Source organism: Pocillopora verrucosa, chromosome 5, assembly GCF_036669915.1.
Source record: "Pocillopora verrucosa isolate sample1 chromosome 5, ASM3666991v2, whole genome shotgun sequence".
Classification (NCBI taxonomy): domain Eukaryota; kingdom Metazoa; phylum Cnidaria; class Anthozoa; order Scleractinia; family Pocilloporidae; genus Pocillopora; species Pocillopora verrucosa.
Genome location: NC_089316.1, coordinates 19295928 through 19323433, shown reverse-complemented (window position 1 = coordinate 19323433; position 27506 = coordinate 19295928). Strand labels below are relative to the sequence as shown.

Here is a 27506-nt window from a genome sequence, read left to right as displayed (position 1 = left end):
TAAGACTGAAAAATGTTTTTCCACTTTCCACTATCAAAAAATTCCTCGCAGAAATAGTATTTGTAGCGTGACTGCTTGACCTTTCATGAGTAGCAAAAATTGTTTGTTTGTTTGTTTTTTACAAGAAAACACTTCTAGAAAGTTCTCAATCTTTCTGTTATCTTATTTGCCTGTTTTTTACTACAAATATCGTCTGCATTTGTTATCATTTTCGCTGATTGTCTTGGCCTTTCCTGCGTGCACCTGCGAGCCAGTTGGTATACAGCACTCTTTCGAGTTTTTTTGCGTGGTGTCCGGCCAAGGTGTGTAGGTCTGGCTCGAAAGATATCTGCACACTGCAACACAGGTTCCTATGTTTTCTCCTTTCTCTTTATTTTTATTTTTATTCTCTTTTTTGCATTATCACATATGTATGTTATTTTAATTCCCTCAGTGCGTTCCCTCAGATTTGGAAGAAGGTTATGAAAAGTCAATATTGACCAGAACTAAAACCTTTTCTATCACTATTTGTTTCTTGAAAGAACCCCTGCTATTTATGACTTTCTTTCTCAAGAGAATGTGTTTTTATTTGCCATTTATATCCATTAGAACATGAAACTAAGTCCGATAAGTTTTTTTGTTTCGTGACTCCAAAAAACTGTGTTTGCGACGACATCAACTGAGAAATCAAAAGCAATTCCGCCTGAGAAATTCGCAATTTCTACTGTCTCATTCTTAATAAACTTTACAAGTCATGCAATTAACTCCGGCAACACTCGATCGAGAGAGATGTAGATTTACATGTAGTAATAGAATGCTTAAAAAAAAAATATAGATACTTTACGATCGAAGGAAGCAAATAATCATAGGGATCTGCAGATTATTATGAAATTGTTATCTAGCAGACAGCAGGAACAACGCGCTTGAATAATTCCCACGTAAAGCCTTCGGGTCACGCAACACATGTTAGTTTTGCGGAGTTCTGCATGGAAATGTTCAATGGCGGTAAGTGACAACGACAACTGTTTTAATTTTATTTTCGAGATAGTAGCACAGTTCTTAGTTTAATAGAGCTATTGATATTTGGTCTCAAGCGAGAGTGCAGACTTTCTCGTCTGTAGAAGTCGAAGTTGTAGCACGCTGGAATTGAAACAAATGTCAACCGACACGCAGCGTGTGACTTTAAAATCCCCTATAATGAGCAATGATGATGACAAGCAATCAAATTATAGACTGATGAATGCTTTGTGCCGTGCAAACGCCATATTTGCTGATTTTAGCAATTTCGCACATAGTTTGTCATAGTATAATTGAAGCGTTATTGATTTCCGTGATTTATCCTGTTGCTTCATGTTTGAATAATTTTTTCATTCTGCTATAAATAGTTATTGGGCTCTCGCCCCACTTTACCCCCGACTCTTTCGGCCATGCTCCCTTTAAAGGTCTTGAATTAACAAAAAGAGAGAAGAGATTTCTATTTCTTTTTCTCTTGTCTAAGTAACCGGGATTTATATTATCCGCACGCGAAGGACCTCTTTAAATCTTCTGACAATTTTTCATTAACAATCTACTTTGCAACAAAGCCTTGTTTCGTTATTTATTAATATTTTTCTAGGATATATATTTATTAATATTTTTCTCTAGACATGTCACCTGACCTAATAACTGAGTAGTATCTTATGATATCATCAAACTAATTTTCTCCAAATTCAATGTCTTCCGTGTAAGTCCAAAACGACAAAATCTTTGTGACTCTTGTTTTTATACCCACATCCACTTTATTTCAACACAATATTTGTTAAAGCTGGTGCTTATGTGGTCTTGCATCTAAGTACTACGTTAACAATAACTTATAAGTTACTGAAATACTTAATACTGAGCGCTAAATACCGAGGTCATTAAAAATATAAAAAAATCGTCATTACTTAAATCACAAAGAATCAAACGCCGAAGTGTGTCAGCATTTTCCCATATTCTAATTCATTTTCTTTAAATTGAGCTGCCAAGCTGAAGCACCAAAAAAAAAAAAAGTATTTGCGGCAAAAAAAGAAAAATGCGCTAATATCTTTTTTTTATGCTTCATTGTTCTAGCAACATTCGGACCAAATTACGCGGATTCCGTCAATCAGTCTATATTTAAAAAAGTAAAGAGTTTTTTTTGTGTTAATATATTCTTATCTTAACACGAGGCAAACCTTTCACGCATTTGAGGGTTGGTATCACTTCTTAAAGAATGTAAACACAGAAAAATTCATTTCAATTCATTTCCCTCGTTTATTTTCCGTAACGAACTTCTCCAAGATTTGGAATGAAGCGCGAGTGTACGAACTTCCTTCTCCTGGCATGGAAGATTTATTACCCTCGATCCAATGGCTACCCAATCTTCCTCCCCGCCCCTTCCTTCCACCCTAATGCTCGGAGGCAAGTTAGGCTGAGAACTAATGAACTGGATGGATACATCATAAAGTTTGTCTGATTGATGACTTACAAGCCTGGCCTTAGCTATTGATATTTTTTAAAACAATAATACACTTTGTGACTTTTGTGAATATGTCTGATCATTGCAATGTTGTAACTGTTACAATTATCCCCGTAATTTCCCCTCATCGTCTCTTCACATGGCCTGCATGATTAAAATTAGAAAGAATAGTCTTCACTTTTCACTTACAGCACTCTTAGATTGGTATTGTTCATAAACATGTCTTTTGGCAAATTCTCCAACTGGTTGTTGCCCAAGTATCTGTCAATGAATGACGAAAGTTAGTACGTGTAACAAGTGTCTAGCCGTATTGCTGATATAAACGTATTATCATTACCATCAACATCTTTAAGTGGCTAGAAATGTTTTTGATAAGAACCCAGGTTGCTGATACCGCAACGTATTTATATTTTCAGGTAAATCTGTCAACTTCATTATTTAGTCATCATGCGTAGTTGTTTTTTGAGACATCCATAGATGACTTGGCCATTCGTCAATCTATTATTTTCAGCAGAAAGGATTTCAATGTCGTTATGGGAAACAACATGATGTTTGAGTTTCTTGAGCGGGTTCTTCCTTACAATATGAAATAAAGGGAGAACGCGTTTGAATTAGCTTAGACATTTTTCGTATTTTTTGGAATTTTTGAAATTTTCTCAATCGATCTCGCGAACGAGTTTCCGTGAACCAAGCAATTTGTTTGTCGGAAATGAGACTAAAGAATCTGCTATGTTCCGAAACTTCACGTTTTATTTTATAAAATCAACTTAATCTCCCGCTCTCTCTCACCGTTCTCTGTCTCACGCTTTGGTCTCTCTCATTTTAAATATATGATATGATCCTATTGTTCAATCATCTGTCACTTATCGCAAAAAGTCAACCGGAAATCAATTAACGCTGAATAATCTCTCACACACTCCCCTGTTTTTCTCAACGGAGAAAAACACTAGAATGGCGCGCTCGATAAAATTTGAAATTCAATGAACGAAACAGAAAGTTAGTCCAGTATATCAGTTCAGTGTTCCTAAATATCTCTAATCAGCATCAATGTTCGCGTCTTGAATGCGATAACGAGCGGCTACCGCTGCATCCCTCCTGGGCCTGGATGTCGGGGCTAAGGGGTTGAGCTGTAGAGGAGCCTGTACATTCTCCCGATCGCAGGACAGCTCCAGTGGGTAAAGGTGTTGTACCGCCCGTTCAAGTGTTCCTTTCCCCGCTCGAAGTTTGGCAGCTCGAACGATTCCGTCTCGTCCCGAAATCAGATCTTCCACGATTCCAATTTTCCATTTATTGCGATTTCTTTCCTCGTCCTTGATGATGACTACTTCTCCTTTGGCCAAGGGCGTGGTTTGACCCTTGTGTTTCATCCGGTGTCGTTCTCTCAACCCTCGTAAATATTCGGTAGTCCACATGGTCCACAAAGCCTGCTTGCACCTTCGCAAATATTTAGCTCTTCTACGCAGATCAAATTCTCTTAGATGGTGTGGTTCCAGTTCTGGCAGCTGGTTTGATCGAAGAAATAGCAGTGAGTTAGGGGTAAGCACGGGTAACTGTATGTCGTCTTCGACGTAACATAAAGGGCGATTATTCAAAGCAATCTCCACATCCAGTACCACTTCACACAGCTCTGTCCAGGTCAACATTCCGCATCCGATAGTCTTGTTTAAAGCTGTTTTTACCAGTGCGATGAGGCGCTCGAACTGTCCTCCCCACCAAGCGGCGTGGCTGAGGTTGAATTGCCACTTGATGTTCTCATGTGCTAAGTAATCTTGTGTCTTCTCGTCACGCATAACTTGTTTGAGCCACTTCTCGGCGCCAACAAAGGTTTTGCCATTGTCGGAATATATCTTCTTCGGACGCCCACGGCGCGCGATGAGCCGTTTTAGACTTCTTAGGAATTCACTGGTTTCCAGGCTTGGTAGTACTTCCAGGAATAATCCTCGGGTAAGACTGCACGCGTACAATGCAAGATAGGCCTTTCCTTCTGTTTTGGCTCTGATACGGTACTTGATGGGCCCTGCAAAATCGACTCCGATAACTTCAAATGGAGTGCTCCCCTCTGTGCGGTCAGTGGGTAGGAGTCCGGGAGGCGGCGTTGCTAGTGCCATGGCCTGAAAACGCTTGCAGCCTGAACACGCTCTGAGAACTTGTTTTACGAGCGCCCTTAAACGCGGTACCCAGTATAGCTCTCGCGCTTTGGTCATGGTAAGGGCCACTCCTCCGTGCAGTGTGTCGACATGTGATCGGTGAACTAACTTGCGAGTGAAGGGCGAGGAGTCTGGCAGAAAGATGGGGTAATGGCCTTGAATTCTTCCCCTACACTCTAATATTCCCTCTTGGTTTCCTTGCACATTCAACTGTAAACGGTCTTCTTCAAATTGCTGGCTCGACTTTGCTTGTTGTTGAGATCGCTTGATCCAGAACGTTGTCTGTTTCTGTATTTCTTCAGTGGTAAGGGGACCAACGATTCTCTGTTTACGGACGGTTCTTATGTTGTGGAGGAATCTCCAGATCCAAGCACCCACTCGCAACACATGCCACAGCTCATACTTCTCCAGCAGCGCATCGAAGGCGTCGTTGTTCTCTGTTTTCTCTACTGCTAGAGCAAACAACTCGCGAGTTTGTTTCGCTTCTTCCGCTTTTGATTCTTGAGTAGATGTCGTTACAAGGTCTGGCGGCCAGTCCTGCGGTTTTGCTAACCAGCTTGGTCCCTGCCACCAAAGAACTGTCAATCTACTAACATCTCCTCCCCGACTCCCCACGTCCGCAGGATTCTCCTCTGTTGGTACATGCCTCCAGTTTATTTCTTTTTCCTGGATCTTCCTCACTCGATTTCCCACGAACTGTTTGTATTCGCCATTACCACGGATCCAATGCAGTGCGACTGTGCTATCCAGCCAACCATAGACACTTCTTACGGGAAAACCCTTCAGGACTTCTTTCACATTGTGTACTAGGTTCGCAGCCATATGTCCAGCCACTAGTTCTAATCGGGGAATCGTGAGTCCTTTCTTCGCGAGCCGCGACTTTGCCGTCACGAGGCCTCGATTCGTGCCCGATGGTTGCTCCACCACTGCATAAACCGCGGCTGCAACTCCTTTCCCGCTTGCGTCCCCGAATGTGTGTAAGTCGATTGATAATATCTTCCCTAAATGTTTGACGACATTTCTTGGCGCGTTCACATGCTCTGGAAGTCCTTGCTCCCATTTCTTCCATTTGGCTTGTAAGTCACTTGGTAAGGGCCTATCCCACGCGATCTTCGTGTCGCAGGCGTCTCTGTAGAGCATTTTTCCGGAGAGGGTCACGGGTGAAGCCAGACCAAGCGGATCGTAGATTTTTGCGACTTTTCCAAGGATACCTCTTTTTGTCGGCTCAGCGATTGAAATCGGGAAGCTGACTTGAATTTCGTCCTTTTCTTTGTCCCAGGACTCCTAGCAGTTTTGATTCGCCCTTTCTGGTTCCCAGTTGTTGTTTGGCGTAACTCTGACTTTCTTCATCTACAGTCGCAGTTTCAACTTCTAGTTCCCGATCGTTGGAATGCCACTTGTGCAGCTTGAAAGTCGCCTCACCAAAGATGGTCGTGGCTGTCATCTTGATTTCTAACGCTTGTTCTGTTGTCTCCCCACCACTGATTAAATCATCCACGTACATACTGCGCTCTATCTCCTCTACTAATTCCGGGTTCACCATTTTGTATCGCTGTAGATGTTCTTTGATAACTGCGGCCAAGAGGAATGGAGACGGTGCCAAACCAAAGAGTACTCGAGTGAATCGCAAGGTTTCTACTTGTTTGCTTGCCAGATCCTTTATCCAATGAAAGCGTAAGGCATCTCGGTCTTCTCTTCGGACGCGAATTTGCAAAAATGCTTGTTTTAAGTCGCCAGCTATTGCCACGGGATAGAACCTATTTCGTACCAGCACGTTCCAAAGCTGGTTCTGTAGTGGAGGGCCGATTTCGAGGCACTCGTTGAGTGAGGGGACACTTGCATTAGCTCTTGCAGAAGCATCATAAACAATGCGTATCTTTGTAGATTCTGCATTCTCGCGCACGACCGCTTTATGAGGAATGTAGAACTCTTTTCCGTCTTTGACCACCTCGTCAGCGTGTTCTACGATCCCTTGACTCAGTTGAGTCTGGATAATGTCGTTGTGCCTCTCCAGCTCGCCTTGTATCTCTAACTTCCGCACGAGATTTTCGAGACGTTTTAAACTTCCAGTGTGATTGTTCGGTGGGGGGGGGGTGATTTCCTTTCCAGGGCAAGTTCGTCTCGTACCAGCCTTCTGAACTCCTAGTTAGTTGCTCTTTGAATTCTTCGTAAACGGTTTCCTGGTCTCCACTTGGATTGTCCTTTAACCCCAAGACGTTTAACTTGCACAATTCTTCATAATCAATTGCGGAGGTCTGCGTTAACAACATGTTGCTGAGATCCAACTCCGTTCCAGGTGACAAAATCGTCCAGCCGAACTTCGTGTATTCTGCTACTGGTTCTCCCGAGCGCCCAACTCTTGGTCTTGCCCCTGTTTTGATCTTAGCGTACTCGTTTGTTCCAAGGATCAGATGAACAGGAAACATCGCTTTCTCGTCGTTATCATTTGTGGTTACGCCCTTCAAATGAGAAAACCGAGCCACGATTTCTGCGCATTTTGGGTTTTCCAATGTCAACAACTCTTTGCGGTCGACTTTGTTTACTTCGGCTTCCAAGGTGAATTTACTATCAACGCTTCGAATTTGTAGGCCATAGATGTCTATCGCTTTGTTTGAAGTACCAAACATCATTTCAATGCGCTTGAATTGTTGACGGATAGGGCGCAAATGTAAACAGTTCAGAAGCGTTGATGAAGCGTAGGAAATTCCGGCTCCTGTATCCAACAATGCTCGGCATTTAACACCGTTCACGTCAACTGTTACCATAGGATACACCACTCCTTTCCTTTCTGCGCTCGTTGTGGTCATCAGCTGGTCTCGCGATGTATGTTTGTCACAGATCGATGTATGATGTCTTCGACTGCAGATCTGGCAGCCAGAACGGCATTTGCACTCAGAAGCATGGTGTCGACTTCCTGTGCAGTTAAAACAGAGCTGTTTCAGTCCTAATTGCTTCCTGCGGTCTCCAACTGTCACAAACTTGTCGCAATTCACAGCTCTGTGGTCAGTTGCGTCACAGTAGACGCACCCTCTTTGTGTTGGCTTAGTTTCGTTTGCGTGAAATGTTTTCTCGCGATCGCGGAATTTAGCACCTTGCTTCCCCGCATTATCCGCGCCGCTCTCAATGGGGTTGATTTCCTTCCAACTTTTCAAAGCTTTTATCAACTGTGGGAAGTCCCAGTCCTGCCAGTCCATTTGTCCTCTCACTAGATCTGCTTTTACACCCTTTAGTTTGTCGAGCACACTCCTTGCATTTCCAGTGACGTCTTTCAATTTGCCCAGTGTCTCCAAAGATTGCACATTGTACACGAGCTTCTTGTAAAATTCGTGGATAGGCGCAGGTTGTGTTCCTGTAATGACAGGAAAATTCGCGATGTTCTGGACGTACGCATTCACGATCTCGCTCGTTTTCCCATATTCGCCGATGAGGATATTCTTTGCCCTTTCGTAGCCCTCTGTTGTGAAAGGCAGTCCGTCTATCTCCGCTCGAACCTTTGGATCTACCAGCTCTTTTAGGTATGCAAACTTGGTCACAGACGCAAGGTTTGCTTTATCAATTTCAGCTTGAAATTTGTTCCAGAACGGCAGCCATGCTTCATACGTCCCATTAAACTTTGTGATCTGTAGTTTCGGTAGCTTTGTTGTCCTTTGTTCAGTCTGATTAGTCTTCTCAACGGGTTGCTGTTTTGCCTTGGTCTCTTCCAGTTGGCGTTCGAATTCTAGCTTCATCTCCATTTGCTCTCTTTCGAATTTAAGCTCCTCTTCACGAGCACGGGCTTTCCTTTCCTCTTCGTCCTTGTGCTTTCGATGTTCGATCTCTCCATTCGTCTCCACGAGCCATTTTTCTAGTCGCGAAACTTCTTCGTCAGCTTCGGCGATCGGTTCTTCAATGCTGCTGCTCCAACTTCCAACGTCTTCTGCACTTTTCCCGGCCTTGAACATGGTCTGTTCAACCTTTAGTTTAAGCGCGTCTACTTCTTTTACTAATGCTTGTAGGTTGTCGCGATGTCGCGCGACCGCTCCTAGGTTTCCCTTTTCCACAATGCCACGTGTTTTTCCATTAGTGTACAGCAACATCTGCAATTTAGCCTCTGCTTCTTTGGTTAGTTCTTCCATGCTTCGCGCGTCCCGTCGGAGGTGCCACTGTGTCGGAAATGAGACTAAAGAATCTGCTATGTTCCGAAACTTCACGTTTTATTTTATAAAATCAACTTAATCTCCCGCTCTCTCTCACCGTTCTCTGTCTCACGCTCTGGTCTCTCTCATTTTAAATATATAATATGATCCTATTGTTCAATCATCTGTCACTTATCGCAAAAAGTCAACCGGAAATCAATTAACGCTGAATAATCTCTCACATGTTAAAATTTCCATTTTCAAGTGTTCGGCAAGATAACGAGCTATTTCGTGGAACAAAACGATATTGAGGATTTCTTTTTTTTATCGGAGGCATTGAAAACAACTGAACACTTTAAAATTCCTCTCTTCTCCCTTTCTCTCCTCCAATCACTTGTTGTTGTAATACATAAGGCTTTACGATATGAAATGACATCTAGTGTAGACCTCATCATAGGCCAGGCGATACTGACTTTATATGTTGGGGGGTAGGGTAGGTAAAGATACTAAAAGAAGTTTGAAAGGGAAAACACTGAACTAATGATACAGAATGTCTGGAATAGACAGACCTCAGCAGGGGAGTATGAGGAAAATTGTTACAACAGTTTGACGCGCTGCCTAGTCTAGGTTTCCATACGAGAAACTTAAGTCTTTGAACATGCACAGAGGTGGACTTCCATGATTTTTTTTTTCTCCTTCCAAATTGAAGTATTCGTTAATAGAAAGTCGTCGTTTACAAACTTTTTTTTCGTATTCTCCCAACATCCTAAGTGGTTTGTATACGACGGTAAACCGATAAAAAAAGTGTGGTTTATTGTTTAGCTTTTCGCCTCCCGAAGCAAAGAGAGACGTGAGATTTGCGCTTGTAATCGTTGCAGGGTAATAGGAGTTACAATCATCCCTTTGTGCTATATTATCTCACTGTTTTTCTATATACTAGGAATACGTTTCGGTAGTCGGATAAGGTTAAAACCAAGTTCCAGCGGCGCCGCAATCATTGAAGGCAAATTTAGACAAACTTCACTTGAAGTATAAAGCTGTTTGACACGAAAATGTCGCAAGGGAGTCGACGTTTAACAGAAAACATGACGCCTTGATTTTTTGTAAACTTTGTTTTACGAAAATGACTTTAGTTCTCATTAACTCGAGTGTATTTTAAGAATCTACTTATTAATTTTTTAAATCGTTTTTTTTTCGGTTTTCGTTTTTTAAGGCCTGGTTAAGTAATAAACTTTAATTTATGAAAAAAAATCGCCAATGCAAAGTCGTTCACAATGGGATTTGGAGAAAGTTAAAAAGTTTTTTTTTGAGACTACTTTCATATTCTATTTTTATCCAAAATCTTACAGCCTCGCAAATTATTGAAGGTCGGGCAAACCACGACTCTTTCTCACGCTCAAGACTACATGTATATTCTCTATTTGAGACGACTTTTGTGCCTTTTCGGTCCAGGATTTACTTTGAACATTAAACAAGGGCTTTGTTTTCTCTTCTCACGTTTCCCACGATAAGAAAGTAACAAGACCTACTGCTCAAAAAATACAAGAATCAAACGCGAATGTAGACAAATTTGGGTTGAAGTATAAAGCTTTTTGTCGCAAAAATGTCGTAAGAGTTAACGCTTAACGAAAAACGTGAGGCCTTGAGGGCTTTTAAATTTTTTTAAACAAAAATTATTTTTGTTCTTAAGAACTCCATGCACTTTAAATTTAAGATTATTGTTATTATTACCTGTTGTTGGGAATAAATGGACGATGCAAAGTCGTTCACAACGCGATTAGGGAAAGTTGTTGTTAAAAAGTTTTCAACTCTTATCATAACGGTATAAAAAAAAAAAGGTTTGTATTAAATAATGCTTCTTTCATGTTTATTGTATGCTATATTTACGCGATTCGTTTTAAACAACTTTTTTATATCTATATCTGAGGTTATTATTATCGTTATTTTCTGTTTGTTTGTTTTAAAGGCTTTTTTAAGTAATAGACTTTAATTTGTTGGGTTGGAGATAAATGGACGATGAAATCGTTCACAACGGAATTTGAGAGAGTTGTTGTTCAAAAGTTTTTGTGAGAGGCTACTTTCATTCTCTTTTATATAAACGCTTAAGGGTGCTTGCAACATTTTTAAATTCTCCATCTCAGTTGTTGCTCTTCAAGCATTTTGAATGGCTTATTTTAACTGGGTTTTCGCTTTTTGACTAAGCTACAGGTGTCACTGGGATGATATTTGTTTTCCTTTTTTCTTTCAACTCTTGAAGTATACTGAAAACTGTTTGACGCGAAAATGTCGCAAAGGAGTCCACGTTTACCAAAAAAATATGACGCCTTGATAGTTAATAAAACTTTTTTTATGGAAAATCATTTTTGTTGTTAAAAACTCGAGTGCATTTCACAGTTACTATTACCATTTTTTTTCTTTTTTCTTTTTAAGGCTTGTTTAAGTAATAAACTTTAATTTATATATAAAAAACATCGCCAATGCAAAGTCTTTCACACTGGGATTTAAAGACGGTTTTTGTTCAAAGGTTTTTGTCGGAGGCTACTTTCATACCCTTTTTTACACTGTATCTTACAATTTTTCACGCAAAAAACTTCTTCATCAAATCTCTTAAAAAAAAACAAAAAACAGACAGTTTTTCTGGTTCAATGTTGTAAACACTTGTCTTCCACAAAATATTCCTGCCACCCCTCACAAATTTAAAAAAAAATTTCCTCCAAAAGGCTTGGAAAAAGGACATAACGGCAACAACCCTAATTTAAGCGTTCGAAAATAATGGATATCAGCATGGAGAAAAGCCCTCTCCCATTACTTGGTTTTTTCCCCTACCAAAAATCATTATCAGGATTTTTATTTCATGATCACCAACAAATTTCTGGGTACCGTTGGTTTAGTTCAAATGCACCTTATCGAGCACGATCGCAATTAAACACAATTAAGTTTTGTGATCTGTTTTAGATATATTCCAATATATAATATCATTTTTCAAGAAAAGAGGTTTTTCACAGGTTATATTTTGCCCGTATCACGCCTACATCCACTTTATTAGAAATATAACCAGTAGCGGTTAAAAGCGAAAATCATGATCACAGAGAATCGATGCGTCCTCTTTAATTCTTTAACTTATGTATACTTAGCTCTGCTACCAAAACATTGAGCACTTTATGCCAAGGTAGACTCTGACCCCACATTGAAATATATATATATATATATATATATATATATACTAAAACCAATGAAAGACGAAAGTCTTCTTTTAACCTTTACTTTGCTTGTGTGGGTCTCTAATTTGTTGTTTATGAACTGTCACTTTATTTCTCAGGACATCACCCGTTTCTCCTTTATAATTATGTCCAAATCCTGCACATGCATGTTATTACGTAAATCAAGTTCGTTGAGGTGCAGTTCATCGAGTGTTTTATCCGAAATGTTTCATTCGTGGCGGAGAAGGTGAGTTATTTACCCTGTTTTAAATAAGGGCATGTTCCGCAACGTTTTGTTTCGCAAATTTTAACTTCCGGATTAGAGTCCTTTTGATTGGAGAAATAGGAGTTTGTTAGCATCTGTTAACAAAGTTTTCTACAATGTCATTTAAAAGTGTTTTCAAAGCCATTGTCACCTGTTGAAGAGCCAAAAAAAAAAACAAAAGCGTTTTTGAAAATGAGCCATAGGTTCTTCCCTGTTTCTAAATGAACTACAAATTCTTGGAGAGGCATAAAAGCGAGAAAATCCGGTGAACACGGCCTAGAAAATGGCAAGCAAAAGTTCAACCAAACAAGACAGAGAAGCAACAACGGAGGAGGTGCCAATGATTGTCATATATACAGAAGAGGAAATAAATACCTTTAAACGCGATGTTAAACTTTCAGTACTTTTACTTGAGCACTTCATTTCTTTCAGTTTTGCCACCAAAAAGGTAAAAGATGTAAATCATTTTCCTTCTCGAGCAAATGATTTGGAAGATTTGAACAAAGATGTTAAAGATAGACGGCTTGTAAACTCAGTGAAATACACCTATTATCCTTATTATAGTGTGAAGCTTGTTTAAAAGGTTGAAAAAAAATGTAAAAACAAGCACAAGGTACAAATAAAGTCGTCGAAGATTCAACCGTGTACGACTGACCATGCTTCCTATTCGCTAACGCAATGACAGTTCGAATAGTTGACTTTGAAATGGCTTTCTGGGGCGCGCGCCCAGGATAAAAACAAACAATATTATAACTGTTTTCTTTTTTACTTATTTTAAATCATTACCTGACGAGGGATTTCCGCGTTAAGTTACGCTCGAAAACCGATATCGCACGAATCGCGGAGCAAGTGCATTTTCCTTCGTATTTATTTACCTAAATTTTCCTACAAAAAAACGCAGGAAATGGCATTTCCGACACCCAAGATGTAAACATTTTCTGCCCCCAGACCCCTTAGTTTAGATGGTCTTCAGCGCTCGAAATTATCTTCTCGTGCGTTCACCTTAAAAATCTCACGCTTCAACTTCTCGAAGGAATCGGAATAATTTGACAACTAGGCGAACAATAACGTGCAATAATACCCACCAGCGTTACGCTTAAAAATACAAACTTTTCATCAATTCACCGGCGGTGTGACGGTACCGGCGTAATTCGTAATTTCATTTGTCGCTAGTTATGTGCATTGCATGAGGCAACAAGGTTAATCGGATGTAATGTATAAGTACGACCCTTAGAAAGCCATGACAACGAGAATTTTAAATATCATATTTCCCCGCCCGCGGTGGATATTTAATTAGATATACTAAAAGTACGGAGTTAGATAGGAGTACCGAACGTTACGTCAGTGGTTTGAGAACGTTGATTGGCTGCCGATGACCAGACTGTAGGAACATATTTACGTGAAACAAAACTAACTTTACAGTTATCGGCAAAATATAGGTTCATTCCAAGCTCAAGTCACAATATCCGCGAAACCTCCTTTGTGTAATATATTTGCCTTCCTTTTGTGCCAGCCTCATGTATTTTTTTAAACTTTAAAGATCGTATGCTCGTAAGTTTGTTTTTAACAATCTCAACTTTTGTATTAAAAAGGATTTTACGTCAATTGTCGCCCATTTCTATATTAGGGCAGTCATTAGAGTGGTTATTTTCTTCGTGAATATAATAATTTCGGCAAGAGGAGAAGGAATTTCGTCCATAAAATGTCGTCTGCGGCACGTACTTGAGCAGCCATTTCGAATCCTTGTTTACCTACTGCAAACTATGTGATCACACAGCTAAAAAGATCTATTGCTAGGGCTGCTCATTTTATAAAGAGAAATTAACATTTCGGGAGACGAGGAGTGGCACATAGGGGGAGGTAGGAACAAGGGTACTGTGCATCAGCATTAGAGGAAAGAAGGCATCTAGGTCACTTGGAGATAAGGCATTATTGTATGTTCGGTAGATTTGGATTTAAGGCGTCTTTTGCAAAAATAAAGAAGAGTATAAACTTACAAGTCCCATAACAAGGTGTTTTTGCTAAAAATGTCTGATGGTAATCCCTTCAGCTGATTGTTGTCCAACCGCCTAACAAAAAATCATTTAATCACATCATTTAGTACGTAACACCAGTTAACGAAGGTCAAGAAACACAGAAAATGCTTGTAAACAGACTGTAAGCGTCAATAAAGCAATGCCTCCTTTGTAGTTGCAATAAGAAAACGAGCTATATTGTAGAACAAAATGACTTTGAGGGTTTTCTATTCGAAGCATTGAAAACAGTCCACTGAACACTTTAAAAATTCATCTCTACTCCCTCTGTATTCCAATCACCTATTGTTATAATACATGAGGCTTTACCATACGAACTGATATGAAGTGTAGACCACTTCATGAGTCAGGCGACGTTAATTTGTTTTCATGAGGGTGGGGGGTAGTGTAGTTAATTAAGATATCAAAAGAAGTATGAAAGGGAAAAATAATGAACTAATAATTAAGAATGTGTGGAATAGACAGACGTTGGCAGAGAAGAGTAAGGACAATTTTCTCGTGTTACGACTGGTTTGCGGCCCAGTCTGGGTTTCCATACGGGAAGTTAGTTTTTAAACATGCCCAGAAGTGGCCTTTTCGAACGGTGCCACATAGCTGCATGATACCGGTGTACAAATGTATGTAATATTTTCCGCAGCCAGCCGTAAAATTGTGCCTTATTTACCGATAATACTGGAGGTGGGGAAACTAAAACACCAACAAAATCATTTTAATTTAATTGCCTAAATTGCGAAGAAAAAAAAAACGCAGGAAATGGCATTTCCGAAACCCTAGATTTAAAAATGTTTTGTAAGAGCATGCCCCCAGATTTCTTATAAAGGGGTAAGTTTCTAAAGAAACTGTGGTGCTGCGTCGGTGGGAGAGTATAGCAGGTAATTTAGTGTTAACAACTGGGTTGAAAACGTAAATTAGCCACCGTAAAGGGTAAAAAAAAAACGGTTCAAAAATTCATCGGCGGTGTGACGGTAGCGGCGAGATTCGTAATTTCGTTCGTCGCCATATACGTGCATTGCATGAGGCTACAGAGTTTGTCGGATGTGATGTGATACATTATTGCGACCATTATAAAACGATCAACACAATGATAACGAGACTTGTGAAAATCATAATTCCTCGCGATGGACATTCGATTAGATAAACTAAAAGCAGGGAATTAGACAGGAGTACCGATCGTTACGTTTAGCTTTTCGTAAATACTACGAGTACGTTTCGGTAGCTGGGTATGGCTAATACCAACATTGTGTGAGATAGGGCGTATCGCGGTGCTGAAACCACACGATACAGACCCGTATTCTTCGAGAACACGGACATATCCGGACGTACCGTGTTCCAAGACATGCGATGTGTCCACCGAACTTTATTCGTTCCAATTCGGACTTAACCCGTCGCATGGAATCAGGATACGTCATTAAAACGGGGCGTGTGGAGGCCTGGAAATTTCCTTATAGTTTCAGATTTGCCGCAAATAATGGCGTACCGTATACGAGCGCGCGGTCAGTCAAATTGTGTCTTTCTAAAAATTGTCTTTTCCACCGTGAGAACAGTTTCACTAAGTATTCTTGTCCCGAAATTCTACGGTACCAGACGAATCGATCTGTATTCTAGAACTCAATTTTCCACGGTAATACGAGAATCGCGTAGTATTCAAGAACCCGAGATTCCACGGTACTAGACGAATCGGTCTGTATTCTAGAAGCCGGTTTTCCACGTTACTATGAGAATGGCTTGATATTCAAGAACCCGAAATTTCTCGATACTTGAAGAATAGATTCGTATTCTAGATTTTGATATTCCACGCTACGAGAAATTTCACTCGGCATTCTTGATCCACACTACATACTATCAGGTGTCCTTGGAAAAAGCAACGAATTCTCCCGATAATTCTGCACCCTCTTACTATTGTATTTTTCTCAGAACCTTTACTCTATAAAACAATAAATTATTTTAATATCTAATAAATAATACTCAAAATGGCCAATTTACAGAATCTATTTCATCATGTGATGACTAACAACTAAGTCTAACCTTATGCACAAAAAGGGAAAAAATCTAGATTGTGTGTAATAATTAAATATACTAAGCTAAAAGTGCTTAATGCTTGACATGGATGAAAGGAACATTTTCAATATTTACATAAATCATTACACCACGACAATAATTTTAGTATGATAAAAAGACATTTTTCATCAGTCAGATATGAAGACAAGAATAACAATAAGAAATGTCTATACTCTAATATTAGAGAGTAATAAAATTTTATCAAAAACAACAATAAATTCTAAGCAAGTCGTACCATGTGAACAACTTAGTGGGCCCTGGTTATTTACTGAGCTGGATAGTGCCTTTTTAAAGCAAATTCTTTAACATAAAAGTTGTTTGAAGAGCACAATAATTCAAGAAGCTTGTTTGAAATCATTCCAATCAAATTAACTGTGGCATATCCAAAACTGTAGTATTCTTTACAAAGGTCTTCAGTACATCTAATACTACTTCAACAATAAATAGAGTTGATCGCCACAAAATTCTATGTTATTTAAGGATTCTTCCCACAGATTTTTTAACTGTTTGCAATAGCTGGCAGATTATGTTCCAATCAAGATGAAAGAGAGAGTGAGAAAGTGGCATCATTTGTTAATTTTTCAGTTTGTGAAACCAGCTAATGCAATATGCAAAAAAAAAACATTTCGTGAGTTGGGGTTAAAAAGGAACCATTCACCCTAATTCCCATAAACTCCCTTGCCATTCTGTCAAATGAACTGAATTAAAAACAGAAGGCAAAACATACAAGTTATGTAAATAAAGAACACTTAGGCATTAATTTAGTCCCACAGTGACTGTAGCTGTCTGTTTGGCCTCCTTCAGATTGTGACAGGGCTGGTGTCCAACATATGCAAGGGTTCCCCATCGCTTTCATCACCACTGCAAAGTTAAGGGGACTGTGGGGAGGGAGGAATCCAATTTTGATAAGGAGACTTCTCAGGGCTCTGTCTATCACCAGGAAGGAGTGCCAATGCAGGTGAGGAAGTTGGTGGACTGCGTGTGGATGGCTCTCCTTCTACTCTTTTATTTTGTGGATGTGAGCTTGAGGAGGCAGATGGCTGGTTGTCAATTTTCTCCTGAAGTCTCTTTAAGAGAGGAGATAGCTGTGGACTATGCTACAGCAGTGACCTCACAACCCACACATCCTCTTGACTGCCCTCACCATTCTCCTTGCCACTCATGAAATTTGCATCAATTTGTTGCAGAGCAGTCTTCTCTGCTTTATTTCTTCTGTCAGGTAGATTGTCGAGGTATTGTTGTCTTTTCGTTTCATAATATCTTGACACAGCACCTGGTACATAAAAATAGTATAAGGTAAATTGCTTATTATTTATTTATTACCCAAATTCATGAAAAAGTCTTTGATGGGAATCTTGTCCTAACATTGAAAGCTACTTTTCTCAATCTTATCCATTCATTCTCTCAAGTAAATGGCAACCTTACATCAACATTCGATGAGAAAGTCAGGTTAGGTTATTTTCAAATTCAACCTATGAAATTGTTTGATATGCATCAAATGTGTCTCTTCGAAGTTAAGTTTCATTTAACAGGAACAATAGGAGTCTTCTACTAAAGGCAGGCACAAGATGGGTTATGCACCTTGAAAAGCTATGTTTTAGGGTACTCTAGACAACAAACTTTCAGATGAAATAAACAAAAGTTTAAAAAATTTCTTACAAGGTGACCACATTTAAAGTAAATTGCTTGATGATAGGTGCATTTCCAAAACATTCCACAGACAAACTCTTAATATCCTGAATAGATATCTTTTACTCACCCTTCACTCCCACAAAACTAAAGTTCAACTTCTTGTTTGTTGTGCAACAAGTGCACATCACCCTTAAATTCAAACAAAATTAATTATAAGAACATTAACGTTTCTTATAAGAACGGTGTATGTGGAATCAAAGGTGAAAAGTGAAATAAGAGAGTTAAGTCCCAATTCTAATAATATCATGGGTAACAAATTAAGCTTACAATTGTGTGGTTTTCTAAAATTTCTAGCCAGCATACAGGATGTTTTGTTTACAAAAACAAACAACTTAGGGACAAATAAAGAAATAAATGTTTAATCATTTGTCTCATGACATAGAGTCAGGCTATCAAAAGTTTGACAGCAATGTTTCCTACTGCTACACTGCTAGTCTTTGTCAGGCAGCAAGTTTGAATGTTTACATGTTGCTATATGTAGTACTTTGGTGTTTAGTCATTGGTACGTTGTAGTACTCTGTCCTTGGTGCATTTCAATCCTGGTTATTATTCCGACTAGCAGATGTTATTCCCTCATAGGTCCGCTTTGTTACTGACCGACTGTGATGCTTTTTAACTGTAGCCATCCACACTTCAGAAATTTTGATCCCACTCTCTCTATTGATGTTATTAGGGTAAAGTTTTATGTGGATGGCTTCTTCATCAATAATGACAGCAGAATTTAAATTCCTTAAGCATGGATGCCCACAATCAAAAAGCATAACAGCTAGTCAGTAAAAAAGCTGACCTACGGGAGAACAACATCTGCTGGTTGAAATAATAATGAGGATCAAAATATCCCAATGACAGAGGGCCAAAATGTACCAATGACAAAACACCAAGGTGCTACATATAGCAACACATAAACATTTGACTTCATCACCTGATGAAGAAGACTAGCAGTGTAGCTGTTGAAACACCCAATCAAACTTTTGATAGCCTGACTCTAAATCATGAGAAAAATGATTAAATGCTCATTTATCTATTTAACCTCAATGAACAATAACATCTTTTTTAAATTAAGGACATTTTTGTAAATTATTACAGAAAAAAAACAATCTATACTGAACTATGTGGAGTAACCTTTTTCAGTAGCTTTAAAACTAAATTGCAGAAGTTGATTTTCAGGCACTATTGGCAAATGATGTCTGACATTCTCAAAACTTCATACCCTGGAGCAATCTTTGAGGCCGCCCCCCGAGTATTTATTATTCTCGGCTTAGTTTCAAACAAGCCATATGACATGCGGTATTAACATCACAAAGAAGGGAATACTGTCCTACAAGCTTAAAATACTTCCCATACCAGAATCGAAGCTTAAAAGGAAACGCCCATTGCTACAGTGCTGGAACAAAAATTTGCACAAACCTTTAGTTGCTTTGGAACAGGCCCACGGTGGATATTCTCCTTCTCGGTCGACTGAGGTTGGCGATCGAGCTTGTGTCGTACAGTCTGTAGTTCGGTCTTCACCTCAGCCACTTCTTTACAAGCATTTTCCAGTTCCACGCTCAAACTGTCTAGTTTGGCATTTTTCCGCTTTACTATATCCCCCAGTTCTTTGATTGTGTCGAACAACTATCGAATTTCTCAGTTTGAGACCAGCAGGTTATCCCGATTTCTAATAGAATCGTCTCGTAAAGGCTCTGGATGGGATGGAACTGCGCTTGATCGGGCGCCGGTTGATGAGCTTGAGCCGAATGGTCGTCGACTCAAAGTGGTACTGGTATTACCACTCCGGAAGAAAGTTGCAGCCACATCGATGTCAAAACCAAAACCGTCCAGCGAAGATTATGTGACGCGTCCACGGGTCGAGCGGGGTCGAGCGACGCTTCTCTTTCCCTTCTATTTCGTCTGAGCGACCCGTAAGCCAATAATCTGCTTCTAGAGCAACCACGTGAGTAAGACTAACCAATAAGCGTAGTCTCATTGGATGTCACGCATTTTGTCGGCACTTAACTCGGCAGCATATTAATCGATCGCTCAGGGTTCTTCACCAAGGCAGCATAATAGGTGAAAATACGGATCAATTGAGAAGGAAATTTTGTGAAAACTGCGCTTCTTGGTTTGGGGAAAGCTTCTATTATGATCACATATGTGAAAAGTCCAGTTTGCAGAGATTAAACGTGAAAGGTGAGTTGAGTTAATAATGAGGTTGATCTTTCTGAACATAGGTCGACGATAGTTGAAATTCCTGAAAAGTTTTCTTCAGTCCTCATAGTGTTTTAAGCCCGGGTCGCACAAGATATAATACTCTTGATTAATTGCGATGGTTCAAAGTTAAGCCGTTTTGAGAGAAGGAAGAATCTTGTTCTGCGCGGGCTGGACAGAACTGAAAAACCCCTGCGCATGGTAGAGACTCGCGCGTGGGGGAAACTGGGGACGACAACGTTAAACCATAGCAACACGTACGTGAAATGGCAGAATTTTCGGAAAAAAAAAATGAACAGCGCCATTTTTTTACTCCAGTTAAGACTTAGGTAGAACGTGCGCGCTTTAAACCTTCGCCAAAGACTGACTGGTAAGAGTGCTAAGACATATCTCCTAAACACAAACCAAAATTTTACAGCAAAGACAAGAGTCAAAGATCTCTGCTGGAACATCTGAAAGCATTACCAACAGTTTTTTAAATAGTAACTATCACCTGTAATATCAATTAAGCTCGGCTGTAACAGGTATTACTGGTTACGGGTTACAGCCCCTAATGACAATGCCACATGCACAGTACTATTACAGCTCTGTCCAGGCTGTCTGTTATGGGCTGTGTTTATGTAATTACATTCAAAACTTTGTTGGGGCAGGGCCAGGATTTTTCTGACTTTTTCCTATGTATCAACATAAGGTCCACCAATCAATTAAATGTACAGTACTTCAGTTCTCTGCTGAAAATGACATTCAGATGTGGAAAAACACAGTCTGTTGCTTTACAGTGTCATATGTAAACAGCTTGATGCAAATTGACCTTTTTAATAATAATAATTTTTCTTTATTTGCTTTTGTTTTACTTTTGACTCTTGGGTACACACATCCGTTTGTGTGTAAAGGTTGTTATTTTATACCCCAGGAAATACACCTGTAGCAATGCTGTTGCATGTTGCTCTGTAAAAGGAGCCTCACTGTATATCAGCTCATTGATGCTGATCAATCTGACATTCATCTTGTGCTGTTAGTCACTCCTAGAATTGGTGACAAGTTCTACTGTAACCACTGCAAGAAAACAGTGAGCTAAAGTACCTTCTACGAGAATCAGACACTATATGGTGATATTGCATGTGGATTTTCTAGTCAAAATGTGGAGCTTGAGTTAGACATGGACTCTGATTCAGAAAATGAAGGTGCTCTTCCTTGTTGGGATGATGAAGACAGGCAGTTCTTTTCAGAAGGAGATTCTAGTGGTGGTGAAAATGATGTAGATGATGAAATATTACCAGAGGAGTCCTCAGTGGAAAAACATGAAAGCTCCATGCAATCAGAACAGCAACTCTTGGTTAGTTTATAGAATATTATTGGTTCATACAGCAAACTAATACAAAAAGAGCAGATCATAACATTGCCATCTCTCTTAATGACCCTCATAAAATGGCTTTTGCTCTTAAATCACTCTTCTTAGGTAGCTTAATCTCTCATAAACCAATTGAAAATTGTTTTCTGGGGATTACTTTTCCAACTTAAGCTAGGTTTTACTGTTTTATCTTAGGTAAATATTTAGATGAGGCAAGTGCCTCGTCTTGCCTCAGGCTACAGTGTGGCTACTGCCCTGCTTTAATGTGTAAAATTTCTTTTAGTTAAATATTTTGATATTCATTTTATTCACAAGTGATGTAAATACATGCAGAATGGTATACATGTATACTGAACTTTTAGTACTATTTATTGCTATTTTTTCTGATGTACTGTTATTTCATTTCAGGAGGATGATGTAGAGAACAATACGCAGAGCTTTGAGTATTCTCATGAAATGGAAAACAGTGCAAAAAAAATGTGGTAAACAGAAGGAACCAGGAAGTGATTGCACAGAACTGAGGGCTTTGCTTTTATTCTTACTTCTGTGGCAGGCAATGTTCAAAGTTGCAGACAGAGCTATTGTTCTACTCTTAAAGTTTTTCAAGCTGTTCTTATCTGGTATTGGTAAGATGATGCAAGCAGAAATTCTTATTAACTTTGCCAAGATCATCCCAGAAACATTGTACATGATTCGAAAAAATCTTGGCCTTCAGAAGGACAGTTTTATTAAAAATGCAGTTTGCCTTAAGTGTAAAACTCTCTATAATTTTGATGAATGTGTTTGCCAAAGGCCAAATGGTGAGGTTGTATCAGCATGTGAGTTATCCACACCACCCACACCAAGCCTGAAGGAGGCCATGTGATTCAGTTCTGATGAAAGTTATGAGGTCAAGACCAGGAAAGACATTCTTGTACTCTAGGCAGGTTTACTGCTATAAACAGGTTACTGATTCATTACAAGACCTTATTAACAAGCCAAACTTCATGGAAAACTGTGAAAAGTGGATAAATTGTTCCACTCAGCTGTCAGACAATGTTCTTGGAGACTGTTTTGAAGGAAGAGTTTGGAAAGAGTTTCAGTATGTGGATGGAGAGCCCTTTCTTGCCATACCAAATAACTTTGCTCTCGTGTTGAACATTGACTGGCTTCAGCCCACTCTTCATGGTTCAAAATCCATATGTGTCATTTACATGGTTGTAATGAACCCTCCAAAAAAGGAATGCTTCAAACCTGAAAATCTTATTGTTGTTGGAATAATTCCTAGGCCAAAGGATCCTAAGCCTTATATCAAGTCCTTCCTGCAGCCATTAGTAGATGACCTTATTGACTTGTGGGATGGAGTTATCTTAGACACAAACATTTCTGGAACTGGGGAGATGTTCTGAGCTGCTATCTTAGCTTTGTCAAGTGATATACCAGCAACTTCGAAAAGTGGAGGTTTTATTGGCCATACTGCAAAGAAAGGTGAGTGCTCAAAGATGCACTATAACTAGAGTGTTTTATACAATTTTAATAATAACTCCTTGGGTTTTTTTTTTTGTATTTGTGTATGTATACCTACCAACTCACATGTCTTGGGAATCAAAAAACTTCGATCTCAAGTCAGCCCTCACCAGCTGAGCAAATCCTCACACCTAGCAGAAAAGTTTGAGCTAATACATCCTCTGACTTTTAGAAGGGAATTGCTAGAGACAAGGTTGTGTTTTCATGTGTTAGGAAGTTTGGAATTGTTTGGGTGTGCATTCGAAGTCTTTGTATTATCTCCAGATATGATCAGGTTCTCTATCAAAAACCCTGGCACTTGTAGGATAAAAATCTCGCACCCTTGGCTCAAAAAAAGGTTGGCAGGTATATGTTTGTTCTGTGTGTAAATACATGCTTGTTGCACTGGCATCATTGTTTATATGGTGTTTTACTATATTTTCAGGATGCAGCAAATGCTTGAAAAAATTTCCAACAGCATCATTTGGTGATAAACCTGATTTCTCAGGATTTGATAGAGAAATCTGGGAACAGCAATCTAATGAAGACCATTGAGCATCTGCAGAGAAAGTTTGCCAAGCTAAAACACCAAGTGATGCCCAGAAATTTGCCTCTTCAAGTGGAGCACATTACTCTGTCCTGTTCCAGCTTCCATACTATGATGCTATAAGATTGGCACTGATTGATCCCATGCATAACTTGCCTCTTGGGAGTGCAAAACATGTTCTTAAGACTTGGACTGAAATGGGAATTCTGAGTGAATCTGACTTGGAGAGAGTACAGAAATGTGTCAGTCTTGTTAAGCCACCATCTGAAATTGGGTGCATCCAAAGCAAAATTTCTGAAGGATTTAAGGGATTCACTGGTGACCAGTGAAAGAACTGGGTATGTATTTACTCCTTTTTTGCTTTAAAGGGAGTAATACCCAGTGGACATCATGGAATGTGGACAGCATTTGTACATGCCTGTCAACTGCTTTGCAGAAACGGTATCACCAAGGAGGAGTGTATGGAAGCTGACCACAAGCTGATGCGATTTTGTGTAATGTTTAGAAGCCCTCTGCGGGAAGGAGAAGTGTGCACCAAACATGCATCTTCATGGCCATTTTAAGGATTGCATACTTGTTTATGGACCTGTTTTCTCTTTTTGGTGCTTCTCATTTGAGAGGTACAATGGAATTATGGGAGATTACCATACAAACAATGTTAATATTGGTAGGTATTAAACTCTTCTCTAATAAATTTTAAGAAATGAAAATTAATTCTTTCAAACTGGTGTTCCCTAATTCTTGACATTTTGATAGAATGCAATCATGCCATATTCTTTGAAATAAAAAAAAGAATTGTGTGAACACTCAAACCTCCATTTTCAAACATATATGTACATGTATACATGTTACATAAATATAAAAGTTTAAAGCAGACGGGCCATTAGGTCTGTGGCAACAAAGCACTTATACAGTGTAGTAGCAAAACTCATTAGCTTTTGACCAGACCTGAATGACCGACCAACTGAATGACTGACTGTCAAATTAAAATCAAATAATAATAAGCCCACAAAAATATCACATAATTTTTTATTATTATCAAAATTTTATGCTGGACTTTAATTTTAACCTTGCACCTGCCAGAGGCCTGATACCTTGTGTGTGGCATGTTGCTTTGTGTAAGCCTTTGCATAATGCCTAGATGTATTAGAATACATTATGAACCATATGTTAACTGGTTTTCATTTTATTATCCTCAGGATTTCAAATTATATTTCCAGGAGGCATTGAAGAGTTCCAGCAACTTATGGATTGTGAAGGCAAGCAAAAGGGAACTTTACTAGAAGCAAGTGTCCGTGCCCAGCAGTTCTGCAACATGGTTGAATCTGAAACTGGCAGTCCAGTTAATGTTAACCTTAGTAAAACTGAGACTCAAGTACCACTACCACCAATCAAAAGGGGATGCAATTGAAAGTGATGATGTGAGAAGACTACAGAAGACTTACGAGACCATGTATGCTGGTGGTAGAATCATCCATGTTTCCAGCTTCTGTGATAAGTTCAAGCACCTTTTATACAAAGGATACCGTTGTGCAGCAGACTCAGCTTGTAACCAACAGCCTTCAACAGTTATCACACAGTGGTTTGATGACTCTAGTAGACCTGCTATCATCAGGGACTTTCTGCAACATGATGTGGTCATCAAAATGGAGAATGGAAAATCTCAAAAGATCACCCACCTTCTAGCATTAGTTGAATGGTATGCTAGGCATCCTCAGTGTAACAGGTGTTTAAAACCTGTAGAGATTTGGGCGAATCATTTTGAGTCAGTTATTCCAGAACATGCCTTTTATGTGCCAGTGGGAAGATTCCAGTCTAGCTGTGTCTGTTAAATATCAAGTTCCACTTCTGAGCCATCGTCAAGAAAAAGTTCATGAAATTATTTACCATTACCAAACTCAGCTAGAGTCTAGCATTATGGAGCTTTAATTTATGGAAAGGAAAACAGATTGCAGAAAGTGGATTTGGTGTCGGTTCTTTCTCATTGAACATCTGCACATGATTGAATCCAAAACTGAGTCTCAAGATACATTTTCATTTCTAGATATTTACATTCTGAAACATCCTAAGTTGGATCATGATAAGCTGAATTAGTTGACAACAGCAATTATTTTGGTTAGAGACTGAAATAAATCAGTGATCACATAATATGACATGTTAGATTAATAAGAATGTTGTATTTAGATTTTTATGTACTGTCACAATTCAGTCAATTTGCAATTAATTTCATTTAATTATGCTATTGCCAAAAGTGGTTTGCACAATTAGTTCTTTTATATAGCAATAGGTACCAAATGTATCGTGTGATCCTGTACAACAGTTAGTGTTTAAGAAGTTATAGCATGACCTCTCATGAAATAGCTGTATTTATTTATTTTTGCGCAATAAAATATTGAACCTTTATTACGGTTCTTTAAGTGAAACCCAAAATATTGCTGTCAGTGTTTCATCTCATTTTTTATCAGTTTTTAAATGTTACATGTATTACAATCCAGTGGCTGACTGTTGGCCAAATTGCAATTTTATGCAACTACAATAACAACAACAACAAATTTATCGAAGTATTCCTAACAATACATGGCATTACCTATTAGTTGAGCTAAAGAAAATACAATAATGCTCGAATCATTTTACAAAAGAAGTTCCCAGACATTGATATGCCGTGAAGGATAAGATTGCCATCAGCAAAGCAACTGTTGCAAATTATTTCCAACTTTAATGTTCAAAACGTTAAAAATTGGAAAGACTGAAAAAAAAACCTCATAATATTAGAATTATCAAATCGGATCGACTGGCACAAAGTTTCCCTTTACATGAAATTACCGTCTTTTTAAAAACAGAAGCTATACTTAACTTTAGTTTGAACACTGAATGCGAACGCGCAACAGTGTAGGCACGTAAAGGTACCCCGCCCTAAGCGATAGGTAAAGGTGCGAGAACACACTGAAGAAAATACATTCACGCGAACGCGATAAGCCAGGATAAACAAAGGAAGGTGAGGATGCATGTGCGTAAATTGATGATCTCCATAATGTAAACTTTTTAAAAAACCTTGGTACTTGAGAATGGAAAAGGGCTTTGAGACCCACGACTGACGACACGAATTACCAAAGGATAATGAACTCCACGCCTTTTTAACTATAAAACTCTGAAGGGACAAAAGAACACAAGCGTTTGTGGTTTCCAAGTAACGTGCTAAGACAAAGGTACACAAAATATATTCATTCTACGACAAACTATATCAGTGCCGTTAAGTATCTGACCCTTGATATTCTTTGGCGATTAACGTACACAGGGCATGACTTGTCATGACACGCCGTGTTACGGGTGTCAGGAACATGACACTCCGACACGCCACGTTTCCCGACACGTCGCATTCCGATCTGCGACTCGTCGGGTATCGTGAAATATCACGGCTCCAAAAATTCCACGAAATTATTCATTTCGCGCAGTGCAAGGGGAAAAACGTATTTCAGCTTCGCAAATCATTGAGACTGTATATTATTTATTATCAGACAAGTTTTGTGCCTTTTCGGTCCTGGATTTGCCTTGGAATTTAACCAAGGTTTTGTTTCCTTTTTTCAAGTTTCATGTTTAAGCTTGTTTAAGTTATAAACTTAAGTTTGTGGAAATAAACACCCAAAGTAAATTAGTTCACAACGCGATTAGAGAAAGTTTTTGTTAAAAAAGTTTTTAAGACCACTTTCATGTTCTGTTTTATATCATAGCGTTCACTGTTCTTTCCATTTCGAATTCTTGTATAGCTATTTTAAATTTCGTGACAACTAAAAAGGTCTATTGCCAGGGCTGCTCATTTTATGCAGAAAAATTAACATTTAGGTAGACGAATTTTTCTAAACCGATGTATTTTCCAAGTGACTTTTCCTAATCCAAGTGTTAACGCTTTAAAAAAGAGAAAACAAGAAAGAAGGCAAAACATCTCTGAAATTTGGAAAAGAATTGTCGAT

General features: G+C 39.1%; 1 protein-coding gene, 1 long non-coding RNA gene and 2 pseudogenes across 2 annotated transcripts; 1 reads left to right on the top strand and 3 right to left on the bottom strand.

Annotated features, from left to right (window-relative positions):
- Positions 1–3269: 3269 nt before the first annotated feature.
- Positions 3270–7235, bottom strand: LOC131791296 (uncharacterized; annotated as a pseudogene).
- A 47-nt stretch (positions 7236–7282) lies between these two features.
- Positions 7283–8720, bottom strand: LOC136280775 (uncharacterized). Its single transcript, XM_066166470.1, has 2 exons — positions 7368–8720; positions 7283–7318 (listed from the first exon to the last, which is right to left on the bottom strand). Exons 1-2 carry the CDS (start codon positions 8718–8720, stop codon positions 7283–7285), a joined length of 1389 nt encoding a protein of 462 aa, XP_066022567.1.
- A 7462-nt stretch (positions 8721–16182) lies between these two features.
- LOC136281010 (uncharacterized) lies at positions 16183–19816 on the bottom strand. The gene is made up of 3 exons (XR_010717520.1): positions 19376–19816; positions 18036–18097; positions 16183–17549 (listed from the first exon to the last, which is right to left on the bottom strand). It is a non-coding gene; the product is annotated as an uncharacterized lncRNA (long non-coding RNA).
- A 116-nt stretch (positions 19817–19932) lies between these two features.
- On the top strand, positions 19933–25958 carry LOC136276896 (uncharacterized; annotated as a pseudogene).
- Positions 25959–27506: the final 1548 nt, after the last annotated feature.